The sequence below is a fragment of the Bos javanicus genome, chromosome 9, assembly GCF_032452875.1.
Source record: "Bos javanicus breed banteng chromosome 9, ARS-OSU_banteng_1.0, whole genome shotgun sequence".
In the NCBI taxonomy this organism is placed as follows: Eukaryota; Metazoa; Chordata; class Mammalia; order Artiodactyla; family Bovidae; genus Bos; species Bos javanicus.
Window position 1 is genome coordinate 61,064,263 of NC_083876.1, and position 16,959 is coordinate 61,081,221.

Sequence of the window (16,959 nt, forward strand, 5' to 3'; positions counted from 1 at the left end):
TTTGGGGGCGGAAGTGGCGGTGCATTGTGGGCTCGCCTAGAGTTGAGCCTGAATGGAAGTGGCGCGCTGCCGCTGACATTACCCGCGTCCGAGCGGCTAGGGTTCGGACGCCGTCCGGGATTCGGGTACCTCAGACCTGTGGTTCAGAGCGGACCGCGAGGAGGCGGCGGCTAGGCCGAGCGTTGGTGGAGGGGCGGCTGTGCGCGGCCCCAAGACATGGCTCACAACAAGATCCCGCCGCGGTGGCTAAACTGTCCGCGGCGCGGCCAGCCGGTGGCAGGTAACCGGGACCGGGGTGTTCGAGTCCCCGCGCACGGGCGGGTCCGAGAGTGGGCTGAGGGCGTGCAGCTTTCGGTAGTGGTGTTTCAGGACCGAGATATGCTCGGTCCGATGAAGCTTGTTTGGGAATCTGGACTGGAGGGAATAGGGGCACTTGTTAAGGCTAAATGTTGCGAACAGGAAGGTAGATAGGAGGTTTCTGTGTGGCAGGAACTGAGGACGCAAGAACTCAAGGGGCAGTACTTTGAAGCTTAGTCAAGAGTTTTGTAAACCTTTCAGGGTTCTCGGAAGGGTGTCTGTCGGTCTTGAGATGAAGGAAGGCTTAAGAAGAGGAAGGGCAGTTCCCAGCGGTGAAATTGATCCACACCGAGACTGGAGGTTTTTGTTTTGCTTAGTTTTTTAAAATCTTTTTTTTTTTTTTTAAAGAATGACTTTTGAGGACTTTTTCATCTCTGAGTTTGACCCAACAGACTTTAAATTTAAAAGTGTACCGTTGGGTAAATTTTGACTTCCGCACACCCCCTATGAAACACAGATAATAAACATAATCATCACCTCTTCAGGTTTCCTCCAGCTCTTGATAATCCCTCCCTCTGCAGGCAACCGGTGATCTGCTCTCTGTCACTATAGATTTAGTTTGCATTTTGTATAATTTTTAAAATAAATGGAAACATACTCTCTTTTGGGGACGATCTCTGGCATCTTTCACTCAGCATTATTATTTTGAGATTTATACGTGTGCTTGTGTGTATCATTAACTCATCCCTTATTACTGCCAAGTAATAGTCTATTGTTACAGCTACACCGGTTTAAATTAGATTTGTTTATTCATTCATTCGTTGATGGTCCTTTGGGTTTTCAGTTTTTGGCTGTTGCATACTAACTTACTATGAACATTAATGTGCAGTTCTTTGTATGGGCATATGTTTTCTTTTCCCCTGTGTAAATCTTTAGGAGAGGGATGGATCATACAGTAGGTGTACGTTTAACATTTCAAAAAACTGCCAAACTCTTTTCAAAGTCATAACATTTTGCATTCCTGACTATCAGTATGAGGATTTTTCTTTGCTCCATATCCTAACACTTGATTTGATCAGTCTTTTTAATATTACCTGTTCTTTACCAACTGAGCTCTCAGGGAAGCCCCAGTAGGGGCTTAGTACTGTCTTATTGTGGTTTGATGTTGAGCATCTTTTCATGTGCTTCTTGGAAATATCTTCTTTTACGAAATGTCCAAATCTTTTGCTGATTTAAAAAATATTTATTTTTATTTATTTGACTGTGCAGGGTCTTAGTTGCAGCACTTGGGATCTATGATCTTTGTGCGGCACTGGAGATCTTAAGATGGGGCATGTGGAAACTCTTAGTTTGCAGAATGTAGGATCTAGTTCCCTAGCCAGGGATCCAACCTAGGACCCCTGCATTGGGAACTCAGAGTCTTAGCCACTGGGTCACCAGGGAAGTTCCTTTGCTGATTTTTAAAATTGGGTGGTTTTATTTTTGAGTTGTTATTGTTCTTTATATGTTGTAAATACAAATCTTTTTTTTGTTGTTCAATTGCCAAGTCATGTCCAACTCTTAGCAACCCCTTGAACTGCAGCACGCCAGGTTTCCCTGTCCTTCTCAATCTCCTGGAGTTTGCTCAAACTCACATCCAATGAGTCGGTGATGCTATCCAACCATCTTATCCTCTGTTATCCCTTCTCCTCTTGCCCTCAGTCTTTCCCAGCATCAGGGTCTTTTCCAGTGAGTTGGCTCCTTGCATCAGATGGCCAAAGTATTGGAACTTCATATACTTTTCAAAGTCTTTTCTCCAGTTTGTGGCTTGCCTTTTCATTCTCTTTTGTTGTTTCTTTTGAAGAATTAAAATTTTAAAGTTTAACTAACATCAACCTAATGCTTTTTCTAGAAGATGTTTTGAAACAAAATTAAAGGATTTTGTAGTGAACTATGCATGCTTATTAATTATATACACATCTTTAGTATGTCTGCCTAGTTATTTTAAATGGTTGGAAGAGAAGATTCTGTAGTCATTTTTTAATTCATGTTTTCTGATTCTTCTGGTTTGTCAGCTTTTCTTCACATTTTATGTTAAATCTTCAGTCAGTAAAACCATATAAATGATGGATAAAAGTCTTATTGAAAGATAATCTAAATAAGTCTTAGGGTGAGGAAATGGTTTTCCTTAACAAAAATGAAATAATTTTCTTTATGTTCTAACCATTTTTATAGGCATTTTCACTTGTAGTTGATAGTCATTGTACCTTCTTTAGATGAGTTGATTACAGTTCTTTACACTTTTCTTTATAGGTCTTACTCTTCAGACATTTTGACTTTTTTCCTTTGTTATCTCTAACTTAGTATTGAATCTTTTTTTTTTTTTTACATTTTCCCCCGCTATAGAGTTATGAAGAAACCTCTGAACTTAGATGTCTGACTTCTTTTTTAACTTGGCACATGTTTCTGGATGCTTTATTATTAGAGTTACCAGCTACATTTATTTGTGAGGAAAACAAAATCATAAAGAAGATCTTGTCAAAAGAGAATTATTTTTTATTTGGAATTAGAAAAACAGCTTAAAAGTCAGAATTTTAATGTAGTCTGCTCATGGCAATGACAAATATCAGGATACTGACTTCTTGGTAGATAAAGGGACACATGTATGTACTGACTGGGGGTGGACAGCAGCCAGTGAAGTGCAAGCCCCAGACAGCTTTATCACTCTAAGAAATAAGAGTTGTGTGCTTTTCTTTTCTTTTTCCCTCTCCTGGAAATGAAGGGTCAGGAATAAAAAAGTTTTCCTTTTTATTGTATTGGAGTATTTTAACCCCCAAAAGCTAGACTTTTAGTTATTGTGCTCACTGAGTCACTAAACTCACCTCATCTGAGCAGCTGTGGGCCCTGGACAGAACCCCAGGCCTCCTGGCAACCAACTGGATCTTTACTGGTAATCAGGTCTGCTTTGGCTTGTGACCCTTGTTAAAAAGTAAAGGGAATACAACATAAAATTCTTAAATCTCTCTGAATTTACCTTAAAATTCTGTGTCCTAGAAGCGTTCATGACACATTGTGTATTTTAGATAATGCAGGGTTGGCAGTGTTTTATAGTAGTAGAACAAGAAATGCTAGCTATATTATTGCAAGCTTTAGAGAAAAATAAGCAATCATTCATATTCCCAATTTTTGCCTCCTCTTTTCTTCCTCTTTTTTCTCATTAGAAAAAGAATCCATGCTTATTGTATAATTTCTTTGATATTTTGCACATTTAGGAAAATATGATGGCTAAATTTTCTCATTGTAAACGTTAGGATGCCTTGTTCAGTTCAGTTGCTCAGTTATGTCTGACTCTTAGCGACCCCATGGACTGTAGCACGCCAGGCTTCCTTGTCCATCTCTTATTAGTACTATGCAAGTTCATAATTTTTCTGAATCAGAAAGAAGATGGCACTAATTATAAAAACAATTTGTTCCCCACTGAAGTTCCTTTTTCTACTTAAACCAGACTTCAGTGAGAGAGCTCTTGGAGATAGGCCCTTTCTCCTTCTGAGGCTTTTCTGAAGGAACTTCTGAAGAATTCTTTTTTTTCTCCTTTTGAGTGATGGATTTTAGGTGAACACTTTGAATAAAACTAGCTTCTCATTTCTTAAAGGCAGATTATTCAACATAACAGTTTATATATACTATGTGTAAAGAACTTCCTGGGAACTAACTGTGGGACTATAAATATGATAGCTTTATGAGAATATTGGTGACTTTGAAGTCATTTTACTTAGCAAATATTTGTGTATACTTTGTGCTAGTTTTTGGGACTTGGGAGATGATTAAGATATAGTCCCTCAACTTAAAAGCATACAGTTTCTTGGAAGTAGTAAATCATCATTTTTAAACAAAGTTCTGTTATAACAAGTACAGTAATGACTCTATTATAGAATATTATGAGATACTGCTGCTAAGTCACTTTAGTTGTGTCCGACCCTGTGCGATCCCATAGACAGCAGCCCACCAGGCTCCCCCGTCCCTCTGAATCTCCAGGCAAGAACACTGGAGTGGGTTGCCATTTCCTTCTCCAATGTATGAAAGTGAAAAGTGAAAGGGAAGTTGCTCAATCATGTCCGACTCTTAGCGACTCCATGGACTGCAGCCTACCAGGCTCCTCCGCCCATGGGATTTTCCAGGCAAGAGTACTGGAGTGGAGTGCCATTGCCTTCTCCGTATGAGATACTAGAGGATAAACCCAATTCTTTGTTTGAGGTTAGGGAAGAAGAAAGGGTTCAGGGAAGACTTCCCAGAGGAAGTGTGTGTGAGTTATCTTGAATAAGTAGAAGTTTGCTGCTGCTGCTGCTGCTGCTAAGTCACTTCAGTCATGTCTGACCCTGTGTGACCCCATAGACGGCAGCCCACCAGGCTCCTCCGTCCCTGGGATTCTCCAGGCAAGAACACTGGAGTGGGTTGCCATTTCCTTCTCCAATGCATGAAAGTGAAAAGTGAAAGGGAAGTCGCTCAGTCATGTCCGACTCTTCGAGACCCCATGGACTGCAGCCTACCAGGCTCCTCTGTCCATGGATTTTCCAGGCAAGAGTACTGGAGTGGGGTGCCATTGCCTTCTCCAAGAAGTTTGCTAGATGGAATTCTCTGGTGGTCCTCCTCTGACTGCCGAGGGCTGGGTTTTGATCCCTAGTCAGGGGAACGAAGATCCCACAAGTTGCACAGGCTAACCCAAAAAAAAGTATGCTAGATATATTGTTGGGGTTTTTTTGTTGTTGTTGTTGTTTTGTTTTTATTTTAAAGCTTTCTGTTAGGATAGAATGATGATGGAGAGATATCAGCCTTAAAGTGAGGATATGGATATGAGGGGTGAAGGCAATGGCACCCCACTCCAGTACTTTTGCCTGGAAAATCCCATGGATGGAGGAGCCTGGTGGGCTGCAGTCCATGGGGTCTCCAAGAGTCGGACACGACTGAGTGACTTCACTTTCACTTTTCACTTTCATGCATTGGAGAAGGAAATGGCAACCCACTCCAGTGTTCTTGCCTGGAGAATCCCAGGGACGGGGGAGCCTGGTGGGCTGCCGTCTACAGGGTCACACAGAGTCGGACACGACTGAAGTGACTTAGCAGCAGCAGCAGCAGCAGCAGCAGCAGCATGGATATGAGGATGGAGTGTTTGAGCCAAGTCCTAAAGGCTTTAGGGTGTAATAAGGGATTTTAATATTTATATACTTTCAAAGTGCACTGGCAAACCATTGCCATTTCTTAAGCACTGGGGTGAGATGATTTGACTGCAGTTTAAAGAAGCTCACTTTGATTGCTCTGTGTTTTATGAAAGAGACAAGAATGAGAGTGAGGAGACTATTTAGGAACTTTCATGGCAGTCTGGGTGAAAGAATGGTGATGGTTTAGAAGTAGAGTTGGAGTAGTTGGCTTCCTTGGTGGCTTAGCAGCAAAGAATATGCCTGTAGTGCAGGAGATGTGGGTTCAATCCCTGGGTTGGGAAGATCCCTTGAAGGAGTCATGCCAACCCACTCCAGTATTCTTGCCTGGAGAATCCCAGGGACAAAGGTGGGCTACGGTCCATAGGGTTGCAAAGAGTTGGACATGACGGAAGCAACTGAGTGTGCACAGGCCGATTGGAGAAAATTAAAGGGGAAGATGAACTTCCCCAGTTGCTCAGCAGTAAAAGAATGTACCTGCAATGCAGGAGATGAGGGTTTGATCCCTGAGTTGGGAAGATCCCCTGGAGAAAGAAGATGGTGGCCCACCCCGGTATTCTTACTTGGAAGATCCCAATCCATGGGATCACAGAAGAATGGGGCACGACCTGCCACTAAACGACAACAACAACAAAGAGGGAAGATAGACAAGACTTGGATTGTTGGATTTAGAATGAGAGGAAGAAAGTAAAAACTTAGTCCTTATGCAGTTGGATGATTGGTACCGTTAGGGCTTGTTGGGGGAGGGAGTGGAAGGCAGGTTGTTAAGATCCTGACTGCACAGGTAGAGATGTTGAGTACACAGCTGGATATATGGTTTGGAATTCAAACAAGTTCGAGTTGTAGATGTACATTTAAGGATCATTAGCATAAAGACAGTTTTTAAAAGCATGGTATTTGGTTAGTCAGGATAAGTTATGCTAGTTTCTCTGACAAGCAACTCCTCAAACTAAATGAGTCTAGTGTTATGGAAGCCAAGAGAATTTTTCAGGAAGGAAGGAAGAGTCAGATGTATGAGATACTGCTAAGACGTAAGATATTAGAAAAGTTGGTAACCACGCGGAAGGGAGGAAAGGTTGATGTCTTTTTGAAGGCAAAATGGAAAGGAATCCAGAGCAGAGGGAAGGGATTTGCCGTTAATGGGAGGAAAGACAGAGGATGAAAGAGAAAATGGACTCAAGAAAATGAAAGAGAAAATGGACAGAAAGGTTTATAACTATAAAAGTGAGGCAAGTTTCCGCCCAGTGGTGGAGAGGTGCTGTTGAATAGCAGTTATATTTGTGGACTCCATGTCCAGATCACCTAGGTTTGAATCACTATTCTCTCATTTACTAGAAGTGTGACAGTTTCCAAGTTATTTAATCTCTCTTGTCTTGATTTCCTCATCTGTAAAATGGGGATAATAACAGTATGTATGTTTATGTTTAGTTCAGTTCAGTCTCTCAGTCGTGTCCGACTCTTTGCAACCCCATGGACTGCAGCACGCCAGGCCTCGCTGTCCATCAGATGTTAGGAGTAAATTAATAAATCTATATAAAGTGTTTTAAATGGTGTCTGGTATGTGTTAAACATAAGAAGTTGCTTCTTTTTGCCTTTTCTTTTCAGTAATGTATAACATGGAGCCATCAGTTGAAAAAGGGGTTAGAGGAGCTTAGTATATTTTAAAAATGAGAAAAAGATGTGAAACAGAAGATTGCCTTCGAAATTGGTGGTTATAATTTATATTGTCACCCATCTGAGATTTTCTCTAGGAGTTGAGCTGCACAGGGGTAGGCCCAAAGAAATCAGATGGTTGGGTTTATCTTGGTCTGGGTTTTTGTCAGGAGAGTGTGGCTGAGCAGTAAGGGACAAGCACAGAGGTTAAGGGTACGTAGAGCAAATAGGATGAGATCTCTGAGATGACAATGAAAAGACAGGTTTAGTGGGATGAAACTTCTAACATACCTTATTATTATTTATTATGTTTCTTGTTTGTGGTTTACTCAATAGAAATTACGCTTCATGAGGGCAGGGATTTTTATCTGTTTTTTTTTTTTTTTAAGTTCTTTTCACTAATATATTCCATGCATCTAGAATAATGCCTGTTACATAATAGGCACTTAATAAATATCTAGTAAATAAACTAGATGAAGTATAATAATCTAGGTGAGATGGTAGAAGTGGTCAGATTCTGGATGTATTTTGAAGACAGATCTGATAGGATTTGCTGATGGTTGGATGTGGGGTGTGTAAGAAAGAGATGGATCAAGGATAATGCCACAGCTTTTGGCCTAAACTGTTAAAGAAAAAAAGGGTGTTACATTTGCTGAGATGGGGAGGACCTTAAGAGGAGTTTGAAAATTGAGAGCTCAGATTTGGATACCAAGTCTGAGACATCTGTTAGACATCGCATTGGAGAAAGAAATGGCAACCCACTCCAGTGTTCTTGCCTGGAGAATCCCAGGGACGGGGAGCCTGGTGGGCTGCCATCTATGGGGTCGCACAGAGTCGGACACAACTGAAGCGACTTAGCAGCAGCAGCAGAGACTAGTAAGTCGGGTCAGTGATTTGATATTTGATTCTAGAGTTAAGGGAGACATTTGGCACAGAGTTACATGTTTGTGAGTCATTAGTCCCTTGATGGCTTTTAAACCTGTGAGACCGAATGAGACACCAAGGCAGAGAGTGTAGAAAGAAAGGAGGTACAAAGACTGAGCCCTGGGACAAAACATAGAGGGGCCAGGGCGATAAGGAGGCGCTAGTAAAGGAGACTGAGAAGGAGAGGACAGAGGGGAGAAATGGGAGGATGTAGTGTCCTGGAAGCCTTGTGAAGAAAGAGATTCAGGAACTCCCTCTGAGTTAAAAAATGATCAGTTTTTGAGAACTGAGAGTTGACCATTGGACTTAGCAACATGGAGGTTACTGTTGATCTTGAGTTGTTTTGTAGAAAATGTTCAGTTGCTAAGTCATATCCAACTCTTTGTGGAAAATAAAAATAGAAAAAAAAATGATCTTTTTATTTGTTTTGGCTAAAGTCTATGGATACATGTTAAGACTTCTCTTAGATATGATTTTAGGTAGATGTTTATAATTAGTGATTTTATAATATAAATCAGCTAAAATAGATGATTTAAAAATTGATTTTATAACTTCCCCTATGTTTACACGGTGATTCAGGGAAAAAAAAGGCCAAAAGGTTAGTTTTGCTGAAATTAGAATCACTGATAGTTGTTTGGTGAGTGATTTTGGTTAGTATGCTTCTCATCCTGATTTCTTCTTCTGGGATTTAGGATAAGGTCTGAAAAATGGAGAAAGTGTTGCCAAAATCTTGGCTGTCTGTGCACCAGTGCCAAACAGAAATATGGAGACAGAGTTATGGAGGAGAAGGAAAGAGTGGCGTTACTATTTTGCCAGGCAAATGGGGAACTTAGTAGGCTAGCACCTAAAAAACTGTGTCCCCCTTCCCTGAATAGGGAAAGGTTAGATTTAACAGTCAGACAGGTTCAGTTCAGTTCAGTTCAGTCGCTCAGTCATGTCCGACTCTCTGCGACCCCATGAATCATAGCACGCCAGGCCTCCCTGTGCATCACCATCTCCTGGAGTTCACTCAAACTCAGGTCCATCGAGTCATCTCATTCTCATTGTCATCCCCTTTTCCTCCTGCCCCCAATCCCTCCCAGCATCAGAGTCTTTTTCAATGAGTCAGCTCTTCGCATGAGGTGGCCAAAGTACTGGAGTTTCAGCTTTAGCATCATTCCTTCCAAAGAACACCCAGGACTGACCTCCCTGGGTGAGAATGGACTGGTTGGATCTCCTTGCAGTCCAAGGGACTCTTAAGAGTCTTCTCCAACACCACAGTTCAAAAACATCAATTTTTTGGCGCTCAGCTTTCTTCACAGTCCAACTCTCACATCCACACATGACCACTGGAAAAACCATAGCCTTGACTAGACGGACCTTTGTTGGCAAAGTAATGTCTCTGCTTTTGGATATGCTATCTAGGTTGGTCATAACTTTCCTTCCAAGGAGTAAGCGTCTTTTAATTTCATGGCTGCAGTCACCATCTGCAGTGATTTTGGAGCCCAAAAAGATAAAGTCTGACACTGTTTGCCCATCTATTTCCTATGAAGAGATGGGATAGGGGTATGTGGTAATTATCAAGGCAGTAACAGTCTTCATTGCTTCAAGTTTCAAAAGGGTGGGGTTGCTGACAGGATTAGGGTGTGTGCAGGGTGCTAGGTGGTCTCCTCATCTTGATGAGCCTTTCTGTTCCCCTTAATCTTGCCTCAGGTGCTTTCCTTGCTGCTCCTCCTCTGATCACCATCTTGATCATGGAGGCTCTGAGTCTTGCCTTTAAAGAATGGGAGACAAAAAGGCCTCCATGCCCAGGAGCTCCACAAGGCCCTGCTCGGCATCAGAAGTTCCAGTTTCATATTAAAAAAGCTTAATAGGAATTTCAAAGAATTGATTTAATTTACTTCATTATCAGTTTTCTAGTACTATATCTTTAAAGGTTTTAAGGCAGTAACTTTGTAATATAGTGGGTTAGAACTTTCTGAACATCTTTCTGGACATTCCATTTACTGGTAATTTCTTTTGCTGTTATATTTGATTGTCGATTTCTAGAATATATGTTGTCCTTAAAAGTTCCAGTATAGTGCCCTTTGAAAGTATAGTATCAGTTCAGTTCAGTTCAGTCGCTCAGTTGTGTCCGACTCTTTGCGACCCCATGAATTGCAGCACGCCAGGCCTCCCTGTCCATCACCAGCTCCCGGAGCTTACTCAAACTCTTGTCCATCGAGTCGGTGATGCCATCCAGCCATCTCATCCTCTGGCGTCCCCTTCTCCTCCTGCCCTTAACCCCTCCCAGCATCAGGGTCTTTTCCAATGAGTCAACTCTTCGCATGAGGTGGTCAAAATATTGGGGTTTCAGCTTCAGCATCAGTCCCTCCAATGAACACCCAGGACTGATCTCCTTTAGGATGAACTGGTTGGATCTCCTTGCAGTCCAAGGGACTCTCAAGAGTCTTCTCCAAAACCACAGTTGAAAAGCATCAATTCTTTGGCGCTCAGCTTTCTTAACAGTCCAACTCTTGCATCCATACATGACCACTGGAAAAACCACAGTGTTGACTAGACGGACCTTTGTTGGCAAAGTAATGTCTCTGCTTTTGAATATGCTATCTAGGTTGGTCTTAACTTTGCTTCCAAGAAGTAAGCGTCTTTTAATTTCATGGCTGCAGTCACCATCTGCGGTGATTTTGGAGCCCCCCAAATAAAGTCTGACACTGTTTTCACTGTTTCCCCATCTATCTGCCATGAAGTGATGGGACCAGATGCCATGATCTTAGTTTTCTGAATGTTGAGCTTTAAGCCAGCTTTTTCACTCTCCTCTTTCATCAAGAGGCTTTTTAGTTACTCTTCACTTTCTGCCATAAGGGTGGTGTCATCTGCATATCTGAGGTTATTGATATTTCACCTGGCAATCTAAATTCCAGCTTGTGCTTCTTCCAGCCCAGGGTTTCCCATGATGTACTCTGCATATAAGTTAAATAAGCAGGGTGACAATATACAGCCTTGACATACTCCTTTTCCTATTTGGAACCAGTCTGTTGTTCCATGTCCAGTTCTAACTGTTGCTTCCTGACCTGCATATAGGTTTCTCAAGAGGCAGGTCAGGTGGTCTGATATTTCCATCTCCTTAAGAATTTTCCACAGTTTATTGTGATCCACACAGTCAAAGGCTTTGGCATAGTTAATAAAGCAGAAATAGATGTTTTTCTGGAACTCTCTTGCTTTTTCGATGATCCAGTGGATGTTGGCAATTTGATCTCTGGTTCCTCTGACTTTTCTAAAACCAGCTTGAACATCAGGAAGTTCATGGTTTACATATTGCTGAAGCCTGGCTTGGAGAATTTTGAGCATTACTTTACTAGCGTGTGAGATGAATGCAATTGTGCAGTAGTTTGGGCATTCTTTGGCATTGCCTTTCTTTGGGATTGGAATGAAAACTGACCTTTTCCAGTTCTGTGGCCACTGCTGAGTTTTCCAAATTTGCTGGCACATTGAGTGCAGCACTTTCACAGCATCATCTTTCAGGATTTGAAACAGCTCAACTGGAATTCCATCACCTCCACTAGCTTGTTTGTAGTGATACTTTCTAAGGCCCACTTGACTTCACATTCCAGGATATCTGGCTCTAGGTGAGTGATGACACCATCGTGATTATCTGGGTTGTGAAGCTCTTTTTTGTACATTTCTTCTGTGTATTCTTGCCACCTCTTCTTAATATCTTTTGCTTCTGTTAGGTCCATACCATTTCTGTCCTTTATTGAGCCCATCTTTGCATGAAATGTTCCCTTGGTATCTCTGATTTTCTTGAAGAGATCTCTAGTCTTTCCCATTCTGTTGTTTTCCTCTATTTCTTTGCACTGATCACTGTGGAAGGCTTTCTTATCTCTTCTTGCTATTCTTTGGAACTCTGCATTCAGATACTTGTATCTTTCCTTTTCTCCTTTGCTTTTCACTTCTCTTCTTTTCACAGTTATTTGTAAGGTGTCCTCAGACAGCCATTTTGCTTTTTTGCATTTCTTTTCCATGGGGATGGTCTTGATCCCTGTCTCCTGTACAATGTCTCGAACCTCAGTTCATAGTTCATCAGGCACTCTGTCTGTCAGATCTAGTCCCTTAAATCTATTTCTCACTTCTACTGTATAACCGTAAGGGATTTGATTTAGGTCATACCTGAATGGTGTAGTAGTTTTCCCTACTTTCTTCAATTTCAGTCTGAATTTGGCAATAAGGAGCTCATGATCTGAGCCATAGTTAGCTCCCGGTCTTGTTTTTGCTGACTGTATAGAGCTTCTCCATCTTTGGCTGCAAAGAATATAATCAGTCTGATTTTGGTGTTGACCATCTGGTGATGTCCAAGTGTAGAGTCTTCTCTTATGTTGTTGGAAGAGGGTGTTTGCTATGACCAGTGCATTCTCTTCCCAAAACTCTATTAGCCTTTGCCCCGCTTCATTCCGTACTCCAAGGCCAAATTTGCCTGTTACTCCATGTGTTTCTTGACTTCCTACTTTTGCATTCCAGTCCCCTATAATGAAAGGACATCTTTTTTGGGTGTTAGTTCTAAAAGGTCTTGTAGGTCTTCACAGAACTGTTCAACTTCAGCCTCTTCAGCGTTACTGATGGGGGCATAGGCTTGGATTACCGTGATATTGAATGGTTTGCCTTGGAAACGAACAGATGTCATTCTGTCGTTTTTGAGATTGCATCCAAGTACTGCATTTTGGACTCTTCTGTTGACCATGATGACTACTCCATTTCTTCTAAGGGATTCCTGCCCACAGTATAGTATAGGTTGAGAGTATTTTATGAACAATTCCATTAAAAATATTGTAAGAAGGTGATTTTGAGAATTGCTAATTATAGAGTTTTAATCCAGAACATTTTCGTTAATGAAAATTATAACCTATCTTCATGTTATTTAGGAAGATTCTTACCTCTGAAAACAATGTTAGGACCAAGATATGACAGTCAAGTTGCTGAAGAAAATCGATTCCATCCTAGTATGCTTTCAAATTATCTGAAGAGTCTGAAGGTAAGAAGCAAAACATTTTTGATATTGATTTAACATACTTTATCCCTTTTTTGTTTTTTAGGTGGCTTTCTAAAATAAAACTTTTTACTTTGAAATAATTAACTAATTATAATAATTAGCAAGTTGCAAAAATTGTACAAAGAGTCTATGAACCCTTGTCTCAGTTTTTCCTAATGGTGACATCTTATGTGGTTGTAGTATAATATCAAAAGCAGGAAATTGACCTTGGTACAGTATTGTTGACTGGACTGTAGACCTGTAAGTTAGTTTTAACCAGTGTGTATGTGCATTCAGTGTGTTTATGTGTGTAAAGTTCTGTGCAGTTCGACCTGCTGACTTGGTCTCTATCTCTCTAGTTTTGTCATTTTGTGAATGTTATATAAATGGAATGAAACAGTTTGTGACCTTTCACGAAACACTTTAAAAAAAATTTGTTTTCAATTTATTTTTGGCTGTGCTGGGTCTTCCTTGCTGCACTCAAGCCTCCTCTAGTTGCAGGGACTGGAGGCTGCTGTTTGTTGTGGAATGTGGGCCTCACTGCGGTGGCTTCTCTTGTTGTGGCTCTAGGCGTGTGGGCTTCAGCAGTTGCGGTTGCTAGGTGCTCGAGCACAGGTCAGTTGTTGCTCACGGGCTTAGTTGCTTGCAGCATGTGGGGTTGAATCCATGTCTCCTGTGTTGGCAGGTGGATTCTTTACCACTGAGCTACTAGGGAAGCCCCTGGGATACACTTTTTTTTCACTAAGCATGATGCTGCTGAGGTCCTCCAGGTTTTTGCATGAATCGATGAGAGTTGTGCTCGTATTTATTGCTGAATAGTATTCAGTTGTATAGCTGTGCCAGAGTTTAACCATTCTCCTCCCACTGAATGGTTAAGTAACCGTTTAGCCACTTTGAGTTGTTTCCAGTTGTAGGGTATTGTGAACCAAGTTCCTGTGAAAGTTTATGTACAGGTATTTATGTGAATGTTAAGTTTTCATTTTTCTGGGACAAATACCCAAGACTAAGATTGTTGAGCACGTGGTTAGTTTTACGGAAAAATGACAAACTATTTTTCTAAATAAAATGTTGTGATTTTTTATGTTATTCTGACATCACACTGATTATATTAGCTTCTGGGGCTTTCCTGGTGGCTCAGATGGTAAAGAACGTACCTGCAATTTAGGAGACCTGGGTTCGATCCCTGGGTCAGGAAGATTCCCTGGGTCAGGAGAAGGGAATGGCAAGCAACACTAGTATTCTTGCCTGGAAAATTCCATGGACAGAGGAACCTGATGGGCTGCAGTACATGGGATTGCAAAGAGTCAGACACAACTGAGCAGCTGACACACCAACAGCAGGGCTACTTTGACAAATTACCAGAAACTGGGTGGCTTAAAACAGCAGACGCTTATCCTCTAACAGTTCTGGAGGCTAGACGTTCCACAGCAAGATGCTGGAGAGGTTGGCTTTTCCTGGAGTCTTGGAGGAGAATCTCTTCCATTCTTTTCTCCTAGCTGCCAGTGATGGCCAGCAGGCCTCAGTATTCCTAGGCTTGCAGCTCCTTTAGCTGTCTCTGTCTCCTCCTTGTGTGTGTCAGTGTCCAAATTTTTCACTTATAAGGACACCCTAATCCAGTATGACCTCATTTAATTAATATTTTTTTGGCCACACCATGTGACTTGCAGGATCTTAGTTTCATGACCAGGAATTGAACCTGCAGTGGAAGCTTGGAGTCCTAACTGCTGAATTGCCAGCGAATTCCCCTGTATGCCCTTGTCTTGATTATATTTGCAAAGACCCTATAACCTTCTTTCAAATAAGGTTATATTCATAGGTACTGGGAGTTAGGACTTGAATATGTTTTTAGGGGGCATAATGCAACCCATAACACCTACCATTGTTACTCTTTTAAGTGGTGGTCTTTATTGAATGCTCCTTGGAAGAATAGTTATGAAAAACCTAGACAGTGTACTAAAAAGCAGAGACATTAGTTTGCCACCAAAGGTTCATACAGTTAAAGCTATGGTTTTTCCAGTAGTCATGTATGAATGTGAGAGTTGGACCATAAAGAAGACTTGAGCGCCAAAGAATTGATGCTTTTGAACTATGGTGTTGGAGAAGACTCTTGAGAGTCCCTTGGGCTGCTAGGAGATGAAACCAGTGAATCCTAAAGAAAATCAATCCTTAATATTCATTGGAAGGACTAATGCTGAAGGTGAAGCTCCAATACTTTGGCCACCTAATGAGAAGAGCTGACTCATTTGAAAAGACCCTGATGCTGGGAAAGATAGAGGGCAAGAAGAGAAGGGGGTGACAGAGGATGAGATGGTTGAATGGCATCACAGACTCAATGGACATGAGTTTGAGCAAGCTCTGAGAAATGGTGAAGGACAGGGAAGACTGGCGTGCTGCAGTTCATGGGGTTGCAAAGAGTTGGACATGACTTAGTGACTGAACAACAGTTAGTACATTCAGCAAATGCTGGTGCCCATTACATGCAAGTTTCCTGTTACAGGATAGTAAACATGCCACTTAGTTTTTGATAACCTGTTACTTACCCCTGTTTTTGGTGTAGTTTGGGTCTTCATTTTATATCTATTATTTTAGCTTGCTTATAAACTTTTAATTTTTATCTTCATTATTAATATACATTTTTGAAAGTCATAGTTAACATTTGTAGAGCATTAAATATTCCTAGGTGGAGCATTTTAAAGAGCTTGGGCTTAGAAACCAGTTCTCCTGGATTTGAATTCTAGTTTGCCACTTACAGCTTTGTGGTCAAGTTACCTAATTTCTTCATGTTTCAGTTTCCTCATTTGCAAGTAAAATTAGTGCATGTAAAGCATAGAATAGTGCTTGGCACAGAGTGAGGGCTTTATTTAAATCTCACAGCTGTATGATGTGGATACGGTTATTCTTATTTCATGGATTGGGAATCTATAAGGAAAAATGATTATGTATATATAATATGAGTATATGTGTATATAGGCAGATACATTAAAAAACACAAACACATTATTCACACAGACATAATCACACATACAGACACACATTTACACATGTACATATACATAGACTCAGTGCAGCTAAGTCACATAATACAGTTTCCTGGTTTTCTTAGCTAAAGTATTCATATATATTTAGAGAATTCACATTTTCTTGCTCATTCCCACTTTTCATTGACTTCTTATTTTGGACCTAGAGACAATATGGGTTCTAATTCTAACTTGTGAGAAGCTGTATTATGGCATTCAAATCTTTGTGTTTGGCAAAGACTTCATCTAGAAGCAGTGCTTCCACCTTTTCCCTTTCTATTTGCCGTGTAGTAATGGGGCCGGATGCCATGATCTTAGTTTTTTTAATATTTGGTTTTCAGTTGGCTTTTTGCATCTCCTTCACCCTCATCAAGAGATTCTTTAGCATATGCATTAGCAGACATTAAAATTCCTTGGACCTTATCCTTCTGAGCAAGGTAATATAACAGCTGTATAGAACAAACAGAGTCCAATCGCACATGGCGGGTTAGGATTTAGTTCGGTGTAGCTGAAATGTTGAATTTCCCTGGTGGCGTAGTGGTAAAGAATCCTCCTGCTAATGCAGGCAATCCCTGGGTGGGAAAGATCGCTGGATCAGAAAGATCCCCTGGAGGAGGAAACGGCAACCCACTTCAGTATTCTTGCCTGGGAAATCCCATGGACAGAAGAGCCTGGCAGGCTATAGTCCACGGGGTCGGACATGACTCAGTGACTAAACAATGGCAGTTGAAATATTACTGAGTCATTAAACAACTATTAAAAGTCTTTGTCATACATTAAGTTCATGTGGGTTTAGTGTTGCAAGCATCCATTTAAGACTTGAGCTATATCCTTACCAGTGCTGTGTATAATCTTTTGTACATAGAAAGTCAGA

The 16,959-nt window shown here is 41.1% G+C and overlaps 1 protein-coding gene across 4 annotated transcripts in view; it reads left to right on the forward strand.

Annotated features, from left to right (window-relative positions):
• The window catches only part of RNGTT (RNA guanylyltransferase and 5'-phosphatase), a 249,562-nt gene continuing 232,603 nt past the window's right edge, over window positions 1-16,959 (forward strand). For 2 of the 4 annotated variants that reach the window (XM_061427844.1, XM_061427847.1), the window contains exons 1-2: window positions 4-280; window positions 12,962-13,071. In XM_061427844.1, coding sequence (XP_061283828.1) covers window positions 217-280; window positions 12,962-13,071 — 174 coding nt within the window. In that variant the 5' untranslated portion in view covers window positions 4-216. Of the gene's footprint in view, window positions 281-12,961; window positions 13,072-16,959 lie in introns of all 4 variants that reach the window. The other 2 variants (XM_061427846.1, XM_061427845.1) reach the window with 2 other exon arrangements.